Below are 23,693 nucleotides of genomic sequence, written 5' to 3'. Positions count from 1 at the left end.
GATCTTGGAGGAAACTGATCTGGAACATAGAATTCCATAGCCCCTTTGTCTTATTCACCCTGGTGGATGAATTAATTCATTGAATTAATTCTCTTGCTTGAAAAGGATAATTTGCTGATAAAAGTGTTTACACTTAATAGGTTTTTCTGTCTTCATCTGGTTTCCATTGGAGGTATGGCTTTATTATTTTAGTCAGACTTTTTTTTTCTGGCAGTCTTCTTCTCAACCAAGAAACACTATTTCCCAAACTGAACACAGCCAATCTGTTCAGAGAAGAACTCTCCCAAAATACAATTTGAACAGAGGTATCAATTCCTTAGACTCTTAACCTTAGTGTGCAAGTAATAAGCCCTGGTGTCTTTGAGAAAACCGTATTGAACATCAAATCCATTCTAAAGGAGAAGGGATAGCCCTCATTCTGGGCAGCATGTCTTAGTAAGGATGGGGGTACAGAAATACTATCACACAATCCTATCTTTGGCCACCAAATTAAAAATGTAAGTTATATTCTAATAGAACTCCTAATACAATTAGGAAATTGCATTGATAAATGAGCTCTGCTATGTCTTTCTCTTTGGTTCAGTAGCCATTGCTAGAAGCAGGGCCCTTAGGAAAACAACCTTCCAGGGCGGACCTACTATGGATGGACAGACCTATAGCAGAACCAGTGACAATTCTGATATTCCTGTTATTTATTATTGTTAAGTAAGCTGATGAAGCAGAGCACATATATTTAATCAGATTCTCCAGAAAGATTACAGAAATTAACACTTAGCATTTTTGAGGGCGTGGTAAAAAGAGTACTCTTCTACTCTGCTGGTAGAAATGCCAATTGTCATACGCTCTAAGGAAAGCAGTTCAGCAGTTTGTGTCAAAAGTATTCTAACAATGCTAACTATGGGAGGATACAGCAGGGGTGATACTCAAAATAATTAACAACCCTTCAGCATAGGCTCCGAACTGACCCTGAGCTTAACCACGTGCGGTGACACTGCAGACCAGCAGCGGCAGGTATAACACTCCCTTAACCCAAGTTGTCATGAAAGATGGCTACACACCCAACACTCTGTGTTAGAGACCCAATGCGTTATAGTGACCTGCATCCAGAGGCAAGCAGAGTTAGGAGGCCATGAGATGGACAGGAGAGGGTAACATCAGTGAGATGTCCTGACGGAGGACATGTGTTATCTCAAGGGTCTAACAGCAAGCTAAGGGAATCCATGGAAGCTTTATGGAAGGAAAAGCATTGGAGAAGGTCCTCGAAAGTAGCTGGAATTCCAGCAGTCAGACTGGGAGCCATACCTGGTGGGATGAGAGCATGGGGAAGGCAGACACCGGGCTGCAAGGCTCGCCGAGGCAGTGTGGCCTGATGGGCAGAGCCTGAGCTTTGGAACTGGCTAGCCCAAAGTTTCCACTCTGCTTCTGATGCTTAGTAGCCAAGTACCCACAAGTAAAATGGAAAAATTACCTTCCTCACAGAACATGTGTGAGTCATCAATGGAAAAGTTTCTGGTCCCTGAAATGCTCAAAAAGAACGTTACCTTTTTCCATTTTCTAAAAGCAGTGGGTCTTCCAGCTTCTTGGGAACAGTGAGTAGAAGAGAAATTTGATGCAGGGACTTTTTACACAGATCTTTAAAACCATAGAATGCTGTTATCCTTGACCAAGGGGAATTTGATTAAGTTAATGAGAAATAGTTTACAGGGCTTTAAGTTAATATAATAGTATTAGAAACAATGACCCAGAGTTATACTGGTTTTTTAGAAGTTACTTAGGACATTTTGCCTGCCAGGCATCATGAATGCATTGTCTGAGGTATTGGTGGCCTCCAAATTAGTAATGGGGGTTTCCTCTGTGTTACTGGTATTAAAATGCATTTTTCTTTGTTCTTGGATACTAATTCATTTCCACTCCTAATTATGTTTTTTACAGGCTAACGTTTAGTGCTTGTTTATCATCTTTGGGTGCCCAGGAGTGGGGTACCGTTCTTTGAAAGTGTCTAGATGTGGTCCAGAGACACGTTGGCCCTGGGGGGAGGCTGATGAGGCATAAAGAATGCCTTCTAGCTGTCATCCAGGTTTATCCATCCCTCCCAGAAAACACTGGTGTCCTATCTTCTTCTTTTCTACTCCCTCACCTCCCCCCACCCCACCTCTTGCTGCTCTCTCTCTCTCTATCCTTGTTTTGATAAGAGAATGTTTTCCTAAAAGTAGAAGTTATCATAAAATTTCATTCCTGACCTGTCACTCCAGGTCCTGACACGCATTTTCAGTGTGCTGTGGAAATGGGTCTGTGCTTCTCAGGTCAAACAGAGTGATCCTTTATTTAAACAGCTGTCCCTTATGGACGATGTATGTTATGAGACTTAATGCTGTTTAGCAGTTGGAATCATTCTTTCTTCTCGAATTGGAAATCCGGATCTGCCAACACCGCCGTGCTATAGCAGTCCCAACGTAATTTCACAGAATCTGTCTATGGGGATAGTATTTTTGGTAGCTGGGAAAGATTACACGAGTAATGCTGCATACCAATGAGTTGTATTAAAATATATATTACTCACAGCTCTGTACTTGGCTTAAAAAGTTTCCTTGGCAGCAGCATTTAACTTCTTACTGTTCTTTTCATGTTGCTAGTATAAATATCTAATATGTTTTTGTTCAAAACATCAATTAGGCCTCAGTATAATCTTTATTAATACAGGTCTGTTATTACAAGAAGGCTGCTGAGCTATGATTATTTGCACAGCAGGGACAATAAAGTATCTTCTTTCGGCCTGGTTCTATCCCAGAATGCCCGGCTGTTGCAGAACACACCAGAGCCTTCCAGAATCTCTTTTACAATCCTAATGAAATCTTTAAAGCTCTTAGAAGCAAAGGCATTCTTTCCTTCAAAGGTAAACAAAAGGGAAAGGCCAGAAATTGCAGATAGATTAAAAAAGACACCTATGAGTTCAGATCTCGACTTTTAACCTGTTTAATTCTTTCTCTTTGTGCAGCCAGAACGCCTCACTTCCTGCGGATTCAGAACGTGGAGGTCAACGCGGGCCAGTTTGCCGCCTTCCAGTGCAGTGCCATTGGCAGGACTGTGGCCGGCGACAGGCTCTGGTTACAGGTACAGTAACTCACTTTCATGGTTCAGAGAGAGTCCAGCGGGCAGAGTGCGTGTCCCCTGGGGAGCGCCCCAGAGATCGGGTCAGTGTCAGGCCCCTACGGGAGATGGATGCTCTGAGCAGTTTCCCCAGTTCTTTTCCTTCTTCCGCAGTAAGTAGCCAGATTACAAAGAGCTCTAGACAAGCTCAGTGTTGTTCTCCACAAACTCTGTTGTGAATTTCTGGTTTTTCCCTTTGCTTTTGCTTAGCCATCTCATTTGGAAGATCTGGTTACCAAATTACTTTTGGAGCAGTATGTTGGAGTCCAAAATACAGTACCTTTCCCCCACTCTTCCTCTGGAAAAAAACCCAAAGAAGCATACGTACACACACACACACACACACACACACACACACACACAAGTTTATAGGCCTTTCTGTAATTTTCATTTCCGCAGCAATAAGCTTAAACTTATAAATTAATAGCACACCTTTTACCTTTGAGCACTTAAGCAGACATTTTTTAGGGTCATCATAACTTGTGTGTCTCGTTTTATTGTCTTTCAAACTCCACCATCTGTATTTTGCACGGCCAGTAGTTTCATGGACAGATCAAGGGTTTCAGGAATTCTGACCAAATGAGCGGGAGTACGTGACCTGTCCCCCCTAACCAGCATGCCCCCCACTTCTTTAGACTCTGGGTTTGGTTTCCCCCGTAGAATTCTCCAATTTTATTCTTATTGCTTCTTGTTGCGCATTGATCTATAGGCTGCTTGTTCTCCACCTTGACTAGTGTTGATTTTACCCCCCTTTCCTTACAGATTCTATTGCGGGTTTTGTTTTGGTTTGGTTGATTATTTACTTATTTTAGTTTGCGACTGAGCTGCGTTATGTTCTAACCCTTCTCTGCACCTGTTCCGTTCCACTTGGGCTCCTGTTCCACGCGTGCCGAATTTTCCTTGATATATGTCACTCTCCACCTATCATGTGTCTCCTTCTGCCGTGTAGTAACAATTGTCATGTGTCACACTTGCCTGACACTCTATTATTTTTAAATCCCGTATTCCTTTTAATCATCACAGCTGAAGTCAGTGGTCACTTTTCTAACTCCATTTCTGGGGGAAATGAAAAACAGCGAAATGTGCTATCCCAAGATCACTCAGCAATGTATTGACAAATGGGGAATACATTCTGAAGGAGGCTTCTTAAATGCTTTGGGGTCCTCTGCACATAATCCTCCACCTTCTACCCTGATGTCACTCTCTTTTCTCATATCCTACTGTCCCCATGAGAGAGTCCCCAGGCCAGGAGAGAGGAATGTGTGCAGAGGACTGAAATGGTATGTACCAAATTCATCTTTATTTTCTGTTTTTCTGAGTGCTTTTATTTTTTTAATTAGCTTGTGTTGGTGTATAGTTGATTTACAATGTTGTGTTAGTTTCAGTTGTATAGCAAAGTGATTCAGTTATTCATATACATATATCCACTCTTTTTTAGATTCTTTTCTCATATAGGTCATTACAGAGTATTGAGTAGAGTTCCCTGTGCTATACAGTAGGTCCTTGTTGGTTATCTATTTTATATATAGTAGTGCGTATATGTCAATCCCAATCTCCCAGTTTATCCCTCCCCCACATTTCCCCTTTGGTAACCGTAAGATTTCTACAGCTACAACTCTACTTCTGTTTTGTAAATAAGTTCATTTGTACAATTTTTTTAGATTCCACGTTATTAGCGATATCGTATATTTGTCTTTCTCTCTCTGACTTACTTCAATCACTATGACAATCTCTAGGTCCAAATTCATCTTTACTGTTTCCTTCGCTCTAAAAATTTTGTAATCACTACTTTAAGAGCTTTTTGCAGTATGTGAAAAATGTGCTTGACCCTGGTCTTCGGTATTCAAATTTTTTTTTATCCTACGTCCCAGTTATTTTAGCTTCTTGATGTTAGAGCTTGAGAATTCTTTTTTCAGTTAGTGCTTGTTTCGTATTACATTTGATCAAGTTTGGCTACATATGTATGTATGGTAATTGATGAGACAGACGTTTTTAATTGGCATTTTTCACAATGCCTTACCTTCCTTTTAAAAATGAAAATACCCCCCCCAAATTTTTGTTGTTGTTGTTTTTGTTTGTTTGTTTGTTTTTTGTTTTTCGGTACGCGGGCCTCTCACTGTTGTGGCCTCTCCCGTTGCGGAGCACAGGCTCCGGACGTGCAGACTCAGCAACCATGGCTCACAGTCCCAGCTGCTCCGCGGCATGTGGGATCCTCCCGGACCAGGGCACGAACCCGTGTCCCCTGCATCGGCAGGCGGACTCTCAACCACTGCGCCACCAGGGAAGCCCCCCACCAAAATTTTTTAAAATAAATAATGAAAAAGTGAAACTACCCTCGTCATCTTTGATTTATCTCCAGAAATCTTACTTTTTCATGGAAAGCATTTTTTTTGTCCCTGATATTTGTTTTAATGTTATTTGAGAGACTACAATAAAAAGACTAAGCTTTTGTCTCAGCAGTCTTAGACATTTGCAGGAATTTACAGGCCTTGGGAGGGTCCTGCTTACACTTGAGCACTTCCTTGGGGTTGGGATCTTTAACTCCTTCCTCTTAAGAAGTGGGAGACTTTGTTTTAGAGAATCCGTCATGCTGTAGGGAGAAAGCTAGCTACCAGTTTGCAAAAAGGTTCTAATTGCAGAATTAGATTCTGCATTAGGTCTAAATGCAGAATTCCCAATGCTGATTCCACTATAGAATCACATGGAGAGTTAAAAAAAAAGTGTGGTCTACACCGGATTCTGATTTAATTGATCTGGGGTAGCCTCGATCTGACTCTCATGATAAATTTCCCACCTACCAGGTCTGTCTTGTTTCATTCTATTAAATTTAATCATAGTGTTGATAAATTGTTTCCCAATCAATCCATTAATGCCTCTCTTTGCCAATTACCCCGTCTTCTCTTGCCCTTCTTATCATCAATGACTGCATATTGTCCTGCAGCTTTCAAGAAGGGTCGTGTCAAGAAGGGACTGAGGGTAAGACAGCACTGGGATGACTTTGAAATTCTAAGTGACACCGAGTTTGTCCTGGACTCAGCCTGCTATGTGGTTTGTGAGTCTTTGTGATGTTAGAATAATTTTAGTGTTCAATAATTTATTTCCTCTGTTTAGATAGGCATTCTGGGGGGAGATGTTTATTTCATTAGCAGCTGATGAAATAAGAAAAGGGTCTTTCGCTTGCAAGGATGGCTTCTATTAACCTGTGTTGTGTGAGATGGTTTCCAGCAGCCATCGGGATTTGTGGCAGGGGATGGTTTCACAGAGTCCTTCTGCTCTCTTGCCTGTGCCCTGGCCCTTTGCTTCAGGCAATTCTTTACAAGTTGTGGGGAGAAGCAGACCTGGAAAACTAGACCAGGCCTCTCTAGTCTTGGAGGTATGAATATGGACTTTTCTTCCTTCCTACCTGAATGTTCTAACACTTTCAAAAATGTTTTCCTGGGCTTCCCTGGTGGCGCAGTGGTTGAGAGTCCGCCTGCCGATGCAGGGGACACGGGTTCGTGCCCCGGTCCGGGAAGATCCCACATGCCGCGGAGCGGCTGGGCCCGTGAGGCATGGCCGCTGAGCCTGCGTGTCCGGAGCCTGTGCTCCGCAACGGGAGAGACCACAACAGTGAGAGGCCCGCGTACCGCAAAAAAAAAAAAAAAAAAAAAAAAAAAAAGCTTTCCTGCATCTGAACTCCCTTGGATCCTCAAAGTAATTCTAAGATTCAGGCAAAAAACTGAATAAAAAAATGTTTAGGTTTTTCTATCATTTGAATCTTCCCAATAGTAAGTCAAGATTTAGAAATAAATAATACATCCTTTATTGGAGGAACATTGATACTGCGAAGCGTGATCATTTGCAATCATTTGCATTACAGTCTTTTGAGTCCTACTGTAGGCAATTTGTGGAGTTTCATGGTGTATCCCATGGTTTTGTACTTCTTTTTTATAGATGAGGCTTTTGAGGTGCAGGATTGGCGAGGTTCAAAAAGGGAAATGGCATAGCTGGGAATAGCACACCCCTGTTTTTTCACTTTTACTTCACCACTGATTAATTCCAGTCTGCTGTGCTGGCTTCTCCTATCCCGAGCTAGGTGAATAGGTAATATGCCCTTACTACTTTTTTAGAAGGATTTGGATGTAACTGACATTACGTAATTTACATCCAGGAGGCAGCTTGACAACAACAACAACAAAAAAGTCCATCTGTATTACATGTACATCTTGATCCACGTCTATGAAAAGTGGCCAGTGGTTTGATTGTTTAAAAATATAGATTAAATATGATCAATGTCAGAGTCTTTCACAAACACATAACACACATAAATCTGAGGATGACACTAATGAAGAAATGTTTATGGTTAGCAGATGTGTCCCATCTGCTTCCATTTTCTCCATCCATCCATGGGCCACACAGGTTATTGTCAATGTGGAATTGGTCTTTCTAGAATACAGAACAAGGAAATAAAACACAGCTCATGAACCTCCATTATTGTAGCTGCAAAGCATCTAAAAGACCTTCCAGACAGTGTGCAGGAGGAAGACAGCATCTATCAAACTATTTTTATGTAGTAAAAAACTGATGTGCATTGAATCTGCTGAGGATACTTGCTACGTGCTATCAGATATGATGATCTTTGCGTCCAACTGGGCTGTAACCATGGGAGACACTCAAATGAACTGTGTTTGTAAAACAATTCAAGCACCCAAAACAGGACCATGTATTTCTTGGTATTATCAACTTTCTGGTCACTGTGGAGCCTACATTTTGAAATATCTTAAGAGTATGTTTATATTTAAGATACTGAGAAGAGAAAATAGGATTTTAGATGTTCTTTTTTTATACTTAAATGTTATTTGTTGATTGGCAGTTTCTGAGTTACACATTTTTATACAGTCATTGACCCTTTAAGCCACATATTATTGTATTACAATTACTATTTTTCTTTCTGAAGTATTTAAAATTTTATTTTCTGCCATAGGCTTGTTTCTCTTGGGAATTAATATTTATAATTCCTCTTTCAGCTTTTCAATGAATCACCAAAGCTGATATTGACACTGGTAAATCTGAAGATGGTGTGTGCACATTCTTTTCCAGGGAATACAGCCCACTTTGCCCTCTTCTGCATCTGGTCCAGTTTGGGGCACTTTTGTAATTTCTGCCCTTCAATTCATTTTGATACATTGTAGAGGCTCTTCCATTCCTTACTCTTTTCTTTCTTTTTTAAATAAAATTTACTTATTTATTTATTTATTTTTGGCTGCATTGGGTCTTCGTTGCTGCGCGGGCTTTCTCTAGTTGCAGCGAGCGGGGTCTCTTCTTCGTTGTGGTGTGTGGGCTTCTCATTGCGGTGGCTTCTCTTGTTGTGGAGCATGGGCTCTAGGCGCGTGGGCTTCAGTAGTTGTGGCACACGGACTTCAGTAGTTGTGGCTCATGGGCTCTAGAACACAGGCTCAGTAGTTGTGTCTCATGGGCTTAGTTGCTCCACAGCATGTGGGATCTTCCCAGACCAGGGCTCGAACCCATGTCCCCCGCATCGGCAGGTGGATTCTCAACCACTGCACCACCAGGAAGTCCAATTCCTTACTCTTTTTACTCCATATCTTAGTCAGCTCGGGCCACTGTAACAAAAATGCCATAGACTGAGGGGCTTAAACAACAAATATTTATTTCTCACAGTTCTGGAGGCTGGCAGCCTAAGATCACGGGCCAGCGTGCATGTCCTTGGAGAGGACCAGCTCCCGGTTTGCAGACTGCCATCCTCTTGCTGCATCATCACTTGCATCCTCTGGGCTCTTCATCCCTTTATAAGGGCCCTAATCCCGTCATGGGGGCTCCACTCTCACGACCATATCTAAACCTAAATACCTTCCAAAAGCCCCACCTCCAGTACAATCACAGTGGGGAGCAGGTCTCATCATATGAATTTGGCGGGGATGCAAACATTTAATCTACAGCACTCAGCTACCACATCAAACTCAGAAGTGGGTGGAAATGAAGGCGCTTCGGCCCTCAGGACAAATGGCAGAAAACTAGGAGGCAGTGGAGATGCCTTTTCGAAGGTCGACGGACGGAGGCTTTGATAAAACCCGGGATTGACACGTGCCTGTTGGGTGAATAGAAGCTGGTGAAGGAAAGCTGGAAAATCATACTTTTCTCTCAACAGATCTTAGAGGCCCCATCATTTTTAAATGGCCCACTTTTTAGAATCACAAAATTCTGTCACTTCTGAATTTGGAACAATCTTCAAATTAAATTCCTCATTTTATTAATGAGAAAACCAGCTCAGAAGAGGAAGAGAACTTTAACACAGTCATCTATCCAATTATTATATTTATTATAGATAATTCCATTTTGCTAGTGAAAGTCAATTATATGTAAAAATATTTTTGCTTATGTATAAATTAGTAAGTTTTGTCTCTTGGACATTTTTCTTCCCTGAGTGACCTTGGATTTCAAATATTATCCTTTTAACCAAATATTCTCAGATTTACTATGAAAATATCTGAATTAACCTTGGAACCATTATAGCAGAATATAATTTGAGTTGTTTTCTTTTAGCAAACATCCTTTGGTGTTTATTAGAAGTAAGGTACCAGAATAGCATTTTAAAATGACTTCATAACGTGCATCAATTCACAGAAATAGAAAAGGAAGTCAGATGACATTACTCTGAAGTACGCTCTTAAAAACACTGGTGCAACCCAGCACCTAGAAGGGTACCTGTCACATAACAAATCTTCAGTAAACCTGCTCATGGCTCATGGCTTACAGATGCCTGAACGACCAGGTGTCTCCTGCAGGGGAGTCCCAAAGGTACGTAGTTGGACCAGGAAAACAGGCACAAACTGTCTTTTTGGAATGCTTCTTTTAGGTCTGTGGTTCATCTTCAGAGGGATGGTGTTTGATGAGAAGAGGGATGGATAGAATCTGGTGGTGTCTTTTCTGCTGTTTCAGAACATACAGCAAGTATCATGCAGAGTTTGAATAATTTTCGAAGAAAATGTGATCAATACATCATCACTTTTCCTTCATTTCTTGTAACCTTTCCCGAGGCTTTTTTAATTCTCTATTGTAAATTTTTGTTCTTTAATTCCCCCCTTCAAAAAAAAATTCTTGCCATTGGACCTCAGTAAATGGTATAGAAATATAGGTCTAATAAAGCTGGTCCCCTTGAGTTCTCACCATGACAGCAGACCTGTGTCATAGTAATTGATGAATAACCCCACCCACTCATTTTTTTTGGTATGGAATATAATTCAATATGAACTTTTAATTTGGGAAGCTTGCTCTTTGAAAAATTATATTCACTTGGGATTAATTTTTGTTTTTTAGTTACTGGCCAAGTGGTATTGTTTTCTACTGAGAGTTTGCTATATCATTCCTCTTAACTGGGTATGACCTATACAATGGTGAAAAAAGCATTTTCACCAGTCTAATAAGTTTCTCACATTGCTTTTCTGAGCTCAGATAATTTTAGGCCTTTTTGAGAGAAAAAGGAAAATCCTGAGATTTTGGTAACTTAAAATGATTCTCATAGCTCCTCTGACCTTTATAATTTGGTTCATGAATGAATATGTACATTGTATTAATAATATTTACATTACTAGCTTCAACAGATGTGTTTGAAATAAAATAATTATAACTCCTTTTGCTGAGTCCCACTGTTTGCTGAGTGCCCTGCTAGGGTGTGTTTAGCCATTTTTTCCCTTAACTGATCCCAAGGAGAACTCTTTTATGTGCCCATTTATGGAAGAAGAAAATGGGCCTCAGGAAGTTTCAGTGGTTTTTCCATTTGCACATTGCTAGTAACAAGGTCTGGGTTTTGAACCAAGCCATCTAAGTCTAGACTCTATGTCCTTAACTGTAATGCCTCTCGCATAGCACAAGACCCAAACATTTCTTCATGGATTCATAAACATCATATAGTAATTTAAGTGATACCTTTTATTGACATTTAAAATGAAAATTTTATTCATGTGCGTGTACTATTGCCTTGGCTTCCGTGTTGTGGAATGTGTACATTTGGTCAACCTTTCTCGGTGATTTTTAGTGTCCTTCACAGATTCTGTGGGAAAAACATCACAGCTGTATATCAGAACCATTTTGTAATTATATATAAAAGCCATAAAATGATTTGAAAAGGAGTAAAATTATGGCTCCCTTATCAAACCTAACATGGGTGTTTTTAGGCCCTATATATCAAAGCATAAATTTAACATCACTTACTGTCATAGAAAATACCGGGGGCTTCCCTGGTGGCTCAGTGGTTAAGAATCCACCTGCCAATGCTGGGGACACGGGTTCGAGCCCTGGTCTGGGAAGATCCCACATACTGTGGAACAACTAAGCCCGTGTGCCACAACTACTGAGCCTGTGAGCCGCAACTACTGAGCCCGTGTGCCACAAGTACTGAAGCCCACGCACCCAGAGCCTATGCTCCACAACAAAAGAAGCCACCACAATGAGAAGCCTGTACACCACAACAAAGAGTAGCCCCTGCTCGCCACAACTAGAGAAAGCCCGTGCACAGCAATGAAGACCCAATGCAGGCAAAAAATAAACGTAAATAAAATAAATAAATTTTAAAAAGAAAATACCAGGAAGACACAAAGAGGACTGTCTTCAGTTGCTATAGGAACCACTGGCTCCTTAAAATTTTGAGTGGTTGAAATCACATCCATTATTTAGTCAGTTAAATATCCACGTATATGATATACTGTTGAACATTCAGCCTGAAACCACCAGCAGCCTTGAAAGCATACACCATATCTTTTAACTTATATGATTTTGGATTACCTTCATTTAAAGATTTATTTTACATGGATGAAAGAGTCGGACATATCTGAGGGGATTCTGAGAGAAATTAATTAATGAATTTTACTCTGTTATATTACCTGTCTCAGTCAAAAAAGGTGTAAACAGCTGGTGCTTTGAGGAGGATGCAGCAGGAGCAGCTGGAGCGTTTTCCTCCACTGCAATCTGAAGGCCTCTGGGCCAGGCTGTGGAACTGTACTGTGAAAACTGCAGGTCAAGATGGTTCATTTTGGAGGACAGAAGAGAAAGGCATCAACTGCTAGCCTTAAGGACTGCTTGCTTTGGACCCAAGAACCACGCGTCCTGTAAAAGCACTTGTTCTGTTTTTTTTCTCATATTCATCAAAAGGTTCATTTGTTTCTCTTGCTTCCAAGAATCCACAGCTGTGTCACGAGAAGGGAAGGTGGAGAAAGCCCTGCTCTGGAAGTCCCGTGGTTGAGGGCTGAGAATACTAAACACTGTCTCTTCTGTCTCCTGTTAGTGATGCAGGCCTTGGAGTGAGGGTCCTGGAGAGTTTGGACACTGTTAGAATCTCTGGTTTTTTCCTCTTCTGTCTCTTCTTTTTGGAAGGGGAAGAGAAAAAATGGAAAATGTTTTCACTAGGAGGTAAACATATCTGCTTTAGGTAACCTTGAAAGTTCTAGGAGATTTTCAGTCTGGTAACCTGGAATTATGTACCTAGAAAAGAGAGAGGGAAGAAACACGACAATTTTTGATGGGTTTTGATTTCAAAAATGTCTTTAGGACCAGAGAAATGGAATGGAAAACAAAGCATGCCGCTTGTAGTCCTAGAGGGACCCTGTCTGGGATAAGGCCAGAGACCTCTGAGACAGGCACACGGTGGCAGTCAAGTGGTTCCTATAGAGAATGAACTTTGAAATTATAAAGCAGGTCGTTATTCTCTTCTGTATCTCTCCTACGTATAAAAAAGCAACCCTTCATTCCCTTTGTTCAAAGCAAAGGGAATTGGCTATTGTCCAAGTGTAAGAAAATTATGTTTGGACTTCCCTAGTAGCGCAGTGGTTAAGAATCCACCTGCCAATGCAGGGGACACAGGCTTGAGCCCTGGTCCAGGAAGATCCCACATGCTGCGGAGCAACTAAGCCCGTGCGCCACAACTACTGAGCCTGCGCTCTAGGGCCCGTGAGCCACGACTCCTGAGCCCGTGTGCTACAACTGCTGAAGCCCGCATGCCTAGAGCCTGTGCTCCGCAGCAAGAGAAGCCACCGCAATGAGAAGCCCGCGCACCGCAATGAAGAGTAGCCCCCGTTCACCGCAACGAGAGAAAGCCCGCGTGCAGCAACGAGGACCCAATACAGCCAAAGATAGATAGATAGATAGATAAATAAGTAAATAAATAAATTTATTTAAATAAAAGAGGGCTTCCCTGGTGGCGCAGTGGTTGAGAGTCCGCCTGCCAAGGCAGGGGACACGGGTTCGTGTCCCAGTCCGGGAAGATCCCACATGCCACGGAGCGGCTGGGCCCGTGAGCCATGGCCGCCGAGCCTGTGCATCCAGAGCCTGTGCCCCGCAATGGGAGAGGCCACAACAGTGAGAGGCCTGCGTACCGCAAAAAAAAGAAAAAGAAAATTATGTTTTTTCTGTGATAAGAAGTGATGTCCACTAAGCACAAAGGACAAGTGACAAACTAATGGAGTTTCTGTTTATCCTGAAGGTTTAGAAGCTGATGACTGCTTTCATTCAAGAATAGTGTAGTATACACTTTCCATGTCTGGGTGTATGATTATTATAATAGTTATTCAAATGTTGCTACAGCTTGGGGCTGCTACCCCTGGCATATTGCTCCCCTTTCCCAAATTGCATTTTTTCTTCTACTGTGGTGGCATCTTTACAATATAGTGACTTGATGCTTTTGCAGGAGGTGAATGACACCTGGACAAAATGGTTCTTTGATTCCTATAGCTTTGGAGTATTTATAAGCCAGCAGCAAAACCATCTATTTTTCCTGGGGAAATTATGATGGTTAAAGTAGTCGTTCAAAAATACAAAAACGAGAGATTTCCTTCTAATTGCTTCTTAGAATTATTTTCTTTATTTATATTTTTTCTTTTCTTTTTAAATACTGAATATAGTTCTCTGTGCTACACAGTAAGTCCTTGTTGGTTATCTATTTCATAGAGAGTAGTGTGTATATATTCATCCCAAACTCCTATTTTTATTTTTATTATAGAAATTATAAATGTATACAGAGGTAGACAGAATGATGTCATGAACTCAATATACCCAGCATCCGACTTCAAAACCAACAATATGTGACAAGTTACTTCCTCTGTGTGTCCACCTGCTCCCCCTCTGATGATTTTGAAGCAGTCCTAGTCATCATATCATGTAACTTGTAAATGTTTTCTAAAACAGGAGTTGGCAAACTTTTTTTGCGAAGGGCCAGATAGTAAATTTTGTAGGGCACAGGGTCTTAGTTATAGCTCTTCATCTCTGCCATTGTAGCAGGAAAGCAACCACAGACAACACAAAAATGGATGAATGTGGCTGTTCTCCATACAGCTTTATGTATGGACACTGAAATTTGACTTTCATGTCATTTTCATTGTCACAAAATACTATTCTTCTTTGGATTTTTTTTCAATCATTTAAAAAATGTAAAAAACATTCTGAGCTTGCGAGCTGTACAAAACAGGTGGCAGGATGGACTCAGCCTCAAACCCCTGCTCTAAAAGATAAGAGCTCTTAAAAAAAAAATAGAATAATCACCGTGTATGCCCTGCGAAAACAGTGTTCATATATCCTTGGCTGTCTTGTAACTTTATTTCTTTTAGCAGTTGTTTCATTTGTGATTGCAGTAAAGTTCACACTTTGCAATTGGGTGGTGAGTGTCTTAAGTCCTTTTTATCTTTAGGCTCCCTGTTCATTTCCCTCCATTTGTGATGGTTGTTATTGTTGTGGAAAGTGGGTTTGTCCTGCACAGTCCTCCCGTGTTTTGAGTTTTGCTTATTGCCCTATGGTAGCGTCATTTAACGTGTTCTGACTGCTGTGTTTCTTGCAAATTATGTCTCCTTTTGTGATGTTATCAGCCACTGATGATCATTCCTAGGGTCATTAATTCATTCAGGGTTGCAGAACTGTCCCATTCTCAGTCCTTCTTTGTTTAGTCACTAGAGTACTTCTAAAAAGAAAAAAGCTCTCCCATTATCAACCATTTGGGTATCCTGGTATATAAATCGTAAAGGGAAGGTGGTATTGATACTTGATATTTTTGTCCTTTTAAGCAAATTGTCAAAAATAGTGAGGTAGTTCACTGGTAGTTCACAAGTGACCAAAGGGGTTATTTAGTATTATTGTCATTGATGTCATCATTGTCATCATCAACCTGTGGATATAAACACATTTGATGAGTTTCGATCCATCGCACTTATTATCTTTATTGCTGCTCAGATCTTCCACCCCTAAACAGTGGGATTTACCTGACCTGGACCATCTCGATGGCTTTCTTGCTTTGTGGTGTAACCGTATGTTCCAGGCTTGTATTTTCCACCTTAATGACCTAGAATTGGCCGTTTCTCCAAGGAGCGCTGGTTCTTTTTCAGGGGGAACTGGTAATTAGAACTTACAATCTGATCACAGAGTTGCTTATTCCTACTCATTATTGTTTCTGGATCTTCCCATCCTATGGAGCTGGGATATATACGTATGCACACATACACACATTTAAGAATAATGTGTCCTGAGATCGTATTAACAATTCAAATTCAGAACTACAGGGCTTTTAACCTTTATCTTGCGCCTTTATCTTCTTTCAACTATGTTTTCAGAAAAGAGTTGTATGTTTTAAGGCATATTGATTGGGGAAAAGTGACGTTCTTACTCTTGTTTATGTTTAACTAGCCTTGCCTCTTAGATTATGGACAACTCGGTAGGTTCTGCCATCTTCCTCATGGTCAAGTGCTGTTATCACAGTTTTGAAGTAAACAGGGTCAAGTCCTAGCCTTGCAGACCCAAACCTTTAACCCAACAGGAAATGTCAGTCAGCATCAGGTTCCTTAGTTTGATGTGGCTAGATTAGTCCCGTCAACAGATTTTAAGACTAAAGAACTTCTAATTTCATTGGTATTTCTTTTTTTTTTTTGATATTTCTAATTACTGCATTCATTATATATATCCTATATTATTTGGATGAACTTTTAAATAAAATTTAAACACAGGTTGTTAAATATTATTCATGTATTGTAAACATATATTGAACTATGTCTAAATATCAGAATGAGGTTCTAAATTTTTGTAATCAAATTCTTTACTTGGATATGCCTATAAGACTATCATATGTTCGAATAATATGTTACTTTGGCTCTCTGTATACCCATTAGCCAGTTGAAGAATACGTGTCAATAGATATTCACAGTATATAAGAACTTCTGGTTCAGTATTCCAAGTTGATAAATATTTGTGTTAGCTTGGTTATGGGATAGAAATCAAAGGTCAGTACCATCTGAGTTATTAAAATTAAAAAATACATGGGCTCCAGAAAGTAGACTTTTTGAGGTATTCAGTTATTATTGGATTTAGATTACAGGAAATGTTTTAAACAAAATTATTCCTGGCTCTGCTGATACTATTAGTGATCCCAGTGGTCAGAATTTCAACCGGTATCTTACAAATGGGCATATTTGAAAGTGGAGCGAGACGGACTATTTTCTCTATTAAAGAAATGAAAGTGCGGTTTAATCCTCACCCGTATGGCTAAGGAGGGGCGAATGGCTCTCCTGTATCTTCTCTTGGCCCCTGCACTCAGAGTGGCTCCAAAATGGGATTCATTTGCTCCCAGCGCTGCTAACTGCCCAGACCTCAATTTCTTTCAATCATTGCTCTGATTATTGCAAAACTCTTTCTGAAAGACTTAATATGTATCTTTTTTTGCTGGTAAATTACTGCTCATTTAGAAGTCCTAGAGTTAGTCCACTGCAGAAAGAAGGTTGGAAGTCTAATTTAAATAACTATCAGGACTTCTTTTCAGGCTTGCTCAAATTGAAATGCACGCGTGTTTGAAGATGCTCTTGCTTTTCTAAAAAGCTGCATTTAACCCATTAAGATCATTTCCTTGCAGATTTGGCCGTTATGGTTGTCTCATTAAGTTGACAAAAGATGGGTCAGCAGTTTCTTTAACTCCTGGACACCTGGTGCCGAGCTCTGCCTGGAACCGGGGATTTTGTCCTGAGGACTCGGAGCCTCTCTTATGGGGAAACTCATATTCTAAAGAACAATCGCAGTCCCATCCTTGCTGATGCCTCATTGTCCTGCTGTAATGCTATTAAGAACCAGCTCTCCAGTCCTTGTCAGGGCCGCCTCTTCTAACTCTGTGAAATTGAGAGAAAACTGCCTGACAAAGGTGCTGTCTCTACCCAGTGGACATTTTCATCATTTTGTTTTGCGGGAATAACAGTCTCCCCATAGTTTCCTTGCTGCTCAGGGGTACCCCAGGTTCTGAGCACATTGTCATGTCTGGTCCTCCCTGTCGTGGGGAGAGGCAGACAGGGAGAGGGACTCGGCCCTTTCACATCGTCCAGCATCAGAGAAAATGGGCCAGCCATGGTTCCCTGCCTCCCTGTTGAATTCTGACATAAGGAAGAGTATCTGGGGACCAAAAGGCATCTTAAAAATCAGTCTGTTCAGTTACCCATTCAGTGCCTAAATCCCTTTCAGTATTACGCAAGATGGAGGAGATATGGGGACATATGTATATGTATAGCTGATTCACTTTGTTATAAAGCAGAAACTAACACACCATTGTAAAGCAATTATACTCTGATAAAGATGTTTAAAAAATGGATATATATATATATCCATTCTCTTTCAGATCCTTTTCCTTTATAGGTTATTACAAAATAGTGAGTATAGTTCCTTGTGCTATACAATAGGTCCTTGATGGTTATCTCTTTTTTATATAATAGTGTGTATATATTACTCCCTAATTTATCTCTCCCCCACCACCTTTCCCCTTTGGTAACGTAAATTTGTTTTCTATTTCTGTGGGTCTATTTCCATTTTTTGAATAAGTTCATTTGTATCCTTTTTTTAGATTCCACATATAAGTGATATCATATGATATTTGTCTTTCTCTGTCTGACTCACTTCACTTAGTATGATAATCTCTAGGTCCATCCGTGTTGCTGCAGATGGCATTATTTCACTTTTTCTATGGCTGAGTAATATTCCATTGTATATATATGACACATCTTCTTAAACCAATCAGCTTGACGCATGTGATCTGAGAACTGGGCTAATACAGAACCGACAGGTGCTGTTGGACCTGCTGAATGTATTCAGCCTCAGGAAACAAGACCAGGATTAAAGTGTGAATGCCAGGATTTCAAAGGGAAAGAATGAATATGGCCCTCAGAAGCGCATCTTTCTCTGGTGTTTGGGCACGTGATCTGTTCTCGTTTTAATCCTCCCCCCGTCCCTGTCCCCATGGTCTTTGGTCCTTTTCTTGGGGTGCCCCCCCTCTCCTGTCCTGTCCCTTTCCATCTGGCACTGGCATCGCCCCTTCTTTCTCTGCGGGTCTCACTTCTTCCTCTTCCTTTTGTTCTCTCCGTCTCCCTGCCTCTCCCTCCCGCCTTTCCTGGTTTGTTTCTCTGCTCATCTCATTCCCCTTACGTGTGGCCTCAGTGGTCGACAGTCTTCAGGCAGCTATTCTGCTCACGTTTTCCAAGTGGGATTTTCGACTTGCATGAAATTCCTGGTGATGCCACAAATTTAGATGAGTCAATCTGAGTAATTAATCTTATAGATATTTAAATTTTGCCATGCGTCCCTAATTCTAAATATACATTTTAGTAGTGCTACATGCTCTTCAGTTAAATTATCTTAAGCACACTTAATCTTCTTAGTTTGGTTTGTATTTTCCATTTTTGGGAATATCCACTTATGGATACTGAATAGATGAGTCTCAAGGAGCATCCTTGCCTGATGGAAAGAGGTCAGAGTTAGACAGCATCTCATATAGTATTATAGGGAATTTATCATTCTTCAAAATATTAAAAGTGGGAATTATTTTAATTTAAAACTGCTTTCGAGGGCTTCCCTGGTGGCGCAGTGGTTGAGAGTCCGCCTGCCGATGCAGGGGACACGGGTTCGTGCCCCGGTCCGGGAAGATCCCACATGCCACGGAGCGGCTGGGCCCGTGAGCCATGGCCGCTGAGCCTGCGCGTCCGGAGCCTGTGCTCCGCAACGGGAGAGGCCACAACAGTGAGAGGCCCGCGTACCGGAAAAAAAAAAAAATTTGCTATCGATTAAGAGGATAAATGAATTTGTACCATAAAAGGCATGCAGTACCACAGAAATATATTCTTCTGAATATTTGATCTTTTACCCAAGATAAGCTGATTTTTTCCCCCTATTGTATTGGAAATATTAATAAGAAAAGGTCAGTGATTTAGGCCAATTCCCTGTCCTGTTTGATCTGTTTGTAGTATTTAAAAGGAGTTGGAAAATAACTTGATTTTAGGAGCCATTTGAATTCCCATTAAAAAACAAAATTTTTTTTTAAAGGAAGGTTTTATTTATTTATTTATTATTTATTTTTTTGGCTGCCTTGGGTCTTTGTTGCTGCCCACGGGTTTTCTCTAGTTGCAGTGAGCGGGGGCTACTCTTTGTTGCGGTGTGCGGGCTTCTTACTGCGGTGGCTTCTCTTGTTGTGGAGCATGGGCTCTAGGCACACGGGTTTCAACAGTTGGGGCACGCGGGCTCAGTAGTTGTGGCTCGTGGGCTCTAGAGCGCAGGCTAAGTAGTTGTGGCGCATGGGCTTAGTTGCTCCACGCCACATGGGATCTCCCTGGACCAGGGCTTGAACCCGTGTCCCCTGCCTTGGCAGGTGGATTCTTAACCACTGTGCCACCAGAGAAGTCCAAAAAACACAATTCTTATAAATAGATAATAACTCTCTATAGAGATTTTTAGGTTATTCATCCAAAAAAAAACCTTAAAATTTTTATTCCCTTTTGACCTAATAATTTTAGGAAATAGGGATTGTCCTAAGATCATTTATAATAGTGACATATATAAATAATTTAAATGTGTAGCAATAGAGAACTACTTATATAAATAATGGCTACAGCCATACAGTGGAAAACATTAAAAAGCATGTTTTTGAAATTATCTAATGCTATGAAAAATTCTACAGATATCACAAGAAATTTAAATGAAGAGATCATATATATATATTATCATATATATCACATATTATATATATATCATATATTATGATATATATCATATATTATGATATATAATATATGATATAGATAATATCATATATATGCATATATATCATATATAATATATATCATATATATATAATATTATATATTATATATATATAAAACCACTATTTCAAATTTTATTTAAATTAAAATGATCTGTAACAAAAAGTAAACTAAACCTTGCCAATGCTTATTCTTTTTCTTTTCTTTTCTCTTCCTTTCTTTTTTTTTTTTGGTATAATTGCCATTCTACTGGGTATGAAGTGATATCTCATTGTGGTCTTGATTTGCATTTCCCTAATGGCTAATGTGTTGCGCATCTTTTCATGTGCTTATTGGTCATTTCTGTATCTTCTTTGGGGAAAATGTCTATTTAAGTCCTTTGCGCATTTTAAAATTGGATTGTTTGGTTTTTGTTGCTGTTGTTTTGCTGAGTTGTAGAGCTTCTTTATGTATTCAGGATATTAATCCCTTATGAGATAAGTTATTTGTAAATATTTTCTCTCATTCTGTTGTTGTATTTTTACTCTCTTGGTAGTGTCCTTTGATGCACAAAAGTTTGTATTTTGATGAAGTCAAGTTTACCTATTTTTTTCTTTTGTTGCCTGTGATTTTTTTGTTGATTTCTTTTGTTGCCTGTGATTTCTTTTGTTGCCTGTTGCATTGTATTTAAGAAATCAATTCCAAATCTAGGATCATGAAGATTTCCCCCTATGTTTTCTTCTGAGAGATTTATACTTTTAGCTCTTAATTTTAGGTATTTGATCATTTGATTTAATTTTGTATAAAATGAAAGCCAAGTTCATTGTTTTGCACATGGATGTCCAGTTTTACCAGCACCATTTGTTGAAAAAAGTATCATTTCCCCATTGAATGGTCTTGGCACCCATGTCAAAAATCCACTGACCAGACCTGTGAGGGCCTATTTCTGGGTTCTCTATCCTATTCCGTTGGTCTATGTCTGTCCTTATGCTAGTACCACACTGTTTTGATTACAGTAGCTTTGTAGTAAGTTTTGAAGTTGAGAACTGTGAGTCCTCCAACTTTGTTATTTTATTTTGGCTACAGTGACGGCTTTTGAATAGAACTGTTGCTAGCCCATAAGACCTAAACTGGCCTTAAAGATTTTCTGTGTAACTCTGACAAATCAGTATTCATGACTATTGCGCATCTCTGAAAAGCCACAGGAGTTTTCAATATCCTGATATTCATTGTATTACTGTCCTATTGCTGCTGTAACAAGTTACCACAAACTTAGTGGCTTCATTATCTCACTGTTCTGGAGGTTAGAAGTCCTGAAATAAGGTGATGGCAGGGCTGGCTCCTTCTGGAAGCTGTAGAGGAGGATCTGTCCTTTGTTTCTGCAGCTTCCAGAAGCTTCCTGCATTTCGTGGCCCATGGTCCCTTCCTCAGTCTTCAAAGCACTTGCTTCTCTGGTCACATCTCCTTCTGCATCTGACCTTCCTACTTTCTCCTACCTTATCATTACATTGGGCCTACCTGGATAATCTAGCATAATCTTCCCATCTCTAGATCCTTATTTTATTATTATTATTTTTTAATGGTGCTAATATATCCTTTAATGGCAGAATGTGGTAATTATTGAATTAATTATTGCTAACATAGTTTTCAAATGAAAAAAGAATAGAAAAAAAAAACAAATTAAACATGACACAACCTGACCAAACACATGTCAAATTACAGTTTCAAGGTTATTTTACAAAATACCTCCATTTATACCATAGATCCTTATTTTAATCTCATCTGCAAACTCCCAGGTTCTGGTGACCAGGGAGTAGACATCTTTGGGGACCGCTGTTTTGCCTACTACGATTACAATGACTGGGCAGTGTTGCTGACAGAGGGGCACACAGATCCTCTAACATATCCTTTTATTTTTCCCTGTTGGTATCCCTTGCAAATAAAGATTCACTGTCCAGTTGTAAGGATCAGGTATAAGTCTGTTAATATAACAATCTCACATTTCTTTCCTACCTATGGAACTTTTTTCCACTGAGACTATGACTCCTAGAGTCAGCAAATATTAATTGAGCTCTATTCCCTGTGCACCCATGTCCACAAAATGAATACATCTGTTTCATGACCTTGAGGAACTTATAATCTCCTAGAAGAGAAAGATGGTACTGCAGTGTAACCCACTTTTAAAAATTTTCTTTCTTTTTTATTTAATTTTTATTTTATATTAGGGTATAGTTGATTTACAATGTTGTGTTAGTTTCAGGTGTACAGCAAAGTGATTCAGTATATATATCCATTATTTTTCAGATTCTTTTCCCATATAGGTTTTTACAGAGTATTGAGTAGAGTTCCCTGTGCTATACAGTAGGTCCTTGTTGATTATCTATTTTATATATAGTAGTGTGTGTATGTTAATCCCAACCTCCTAATTTATCCCTCCCCTGACCTTTCCCCTTTAGTAACCATAAGTTTGTTTTCTATGTCTATGAGTCTGTTTCTGTTTTATAAATAAGTTCATTTGTATTGTTTTTTAGATTCCACATATGAGTGATATAATATGATATTTGTCTTTCTCTGTCTGACTTGCTTCACTTAGTGTGATAATCTCTAGGTCCATCCATGTTGCTGCAAATGGCATTATTTCTATCTTTTTTATGGCTGAGTAATATTCCATTGTATATATGTACCACATCTTCTTTATCCATTCGTCTGTCAATGGACATCTAGGTTGCTTCCATGTCCTGGCTATTGTATATAATGCTGCTATGATCATTGGGGAGCATGTATCTTTTCAAATTATGGTTTTCTCCAGGTATATGCCCAGGAGTGGGATTGCTGGATCATATGGTAACCCATTTTTATAGATTATATTTCCCAAATAGCTTTAGAATCCCTCCCTTCCTATCTCTCATCCCTCCTTTTGTCATGTGTTACTATGATTTTTGCAGAAAATACAGCCAGTTTCCTTGACATCAGTTGGGCTCCCACACTCTTTGCTTTGGGCCTTTACTGTACCCACAGATGTGCTCACGTCACCCTTTTGCCAAAAATCCTTGTGTTCTTGGCATCAGGATAAACTGTAACCCTCCACAGGTCCTATTCCTGGGTGTGGGCTCTACCATTCCAGCCTCATCACCTGCCATTCCAGGAGCACATTGTGTTCTAGTGGAATAGAATAAACCTACCGCCCCACAGTTCAGCTGTCTTGGCTGTTGACTTTTACAGAGCTCTTCTCACTTACTGGCTCCATTTTTCCTCCTTCACTGCCCGAGAAAGTCCTGTGCATCCCCAGTTCTGGCCTCAAGTCATGCTTTCTAGAGAGCCAACCCTCACCCCCCTTGCTGGTGAGGAGGCTCTTTTTCCTGGGTTTACTCTGTCAGGCAGTTCCTCGGTCTGTAGTGTAATTAGTGCCTTACCTGTCTATTTTTCTAACCAGACTATGGATTCAATTAGGTAAGGGATGATTCTCTTAACCCCATGCTCCCTGTATATGTAGAGTGCCTGCCTCATAAAAGATGTTTATTAAGTGTGGGTTGA

The 23,693-nt window shown here is 40.1% G+C and overlaps 1 protein-coding gene across 5 annotated transcripts in view; it reads left to right on the top strand.

The window, feature by feature from the left end:
* Positions 1 to 23,693, top strand: part of PTPRM (protein tyrosine phosphatase receptor type M) — a 747,728-nt gene that overhangs the window by 298,831 nt on the left and 425,204 nt on the right. For all 5 annotated transcript variants that reach the window (XM_073790533.1, XM_073790536.1, XM_073790535.1 and 2 more), the window contains one exon: positions 2,996 to 3,111. In XM_073790533.1, coding sequence (XP_073646634.1) covers positions 2,996 to 3,111 — 116 coding nt within the window. The remainder of the gene's footprint in view (positions 1 to 2,995; positions 3,112 to 23,693) is intronic.

The sequence above is a fragment of the Tursiops truncatus genome, chromosome 13 (genome assembly GCF_011762595.2).
Source record: "Tursiops truncatus isolate mTurTru1 chromosome 13, mTurTru1.mat.Y, whole genome shotgun sequence".
In the NCBI taxonomy this organism is placed as follows: domain Eukaryota; kingdom Metazoa; phylum Chordata; class Mammalia; order Artiodactyla; family Delphinidae; genus Tursiops; species Tursiops truncatus.
Note: the sequence above shows the minus strand (reverse complement) of the source record. Positions and strands in the feature narration are given on the sequence as shown.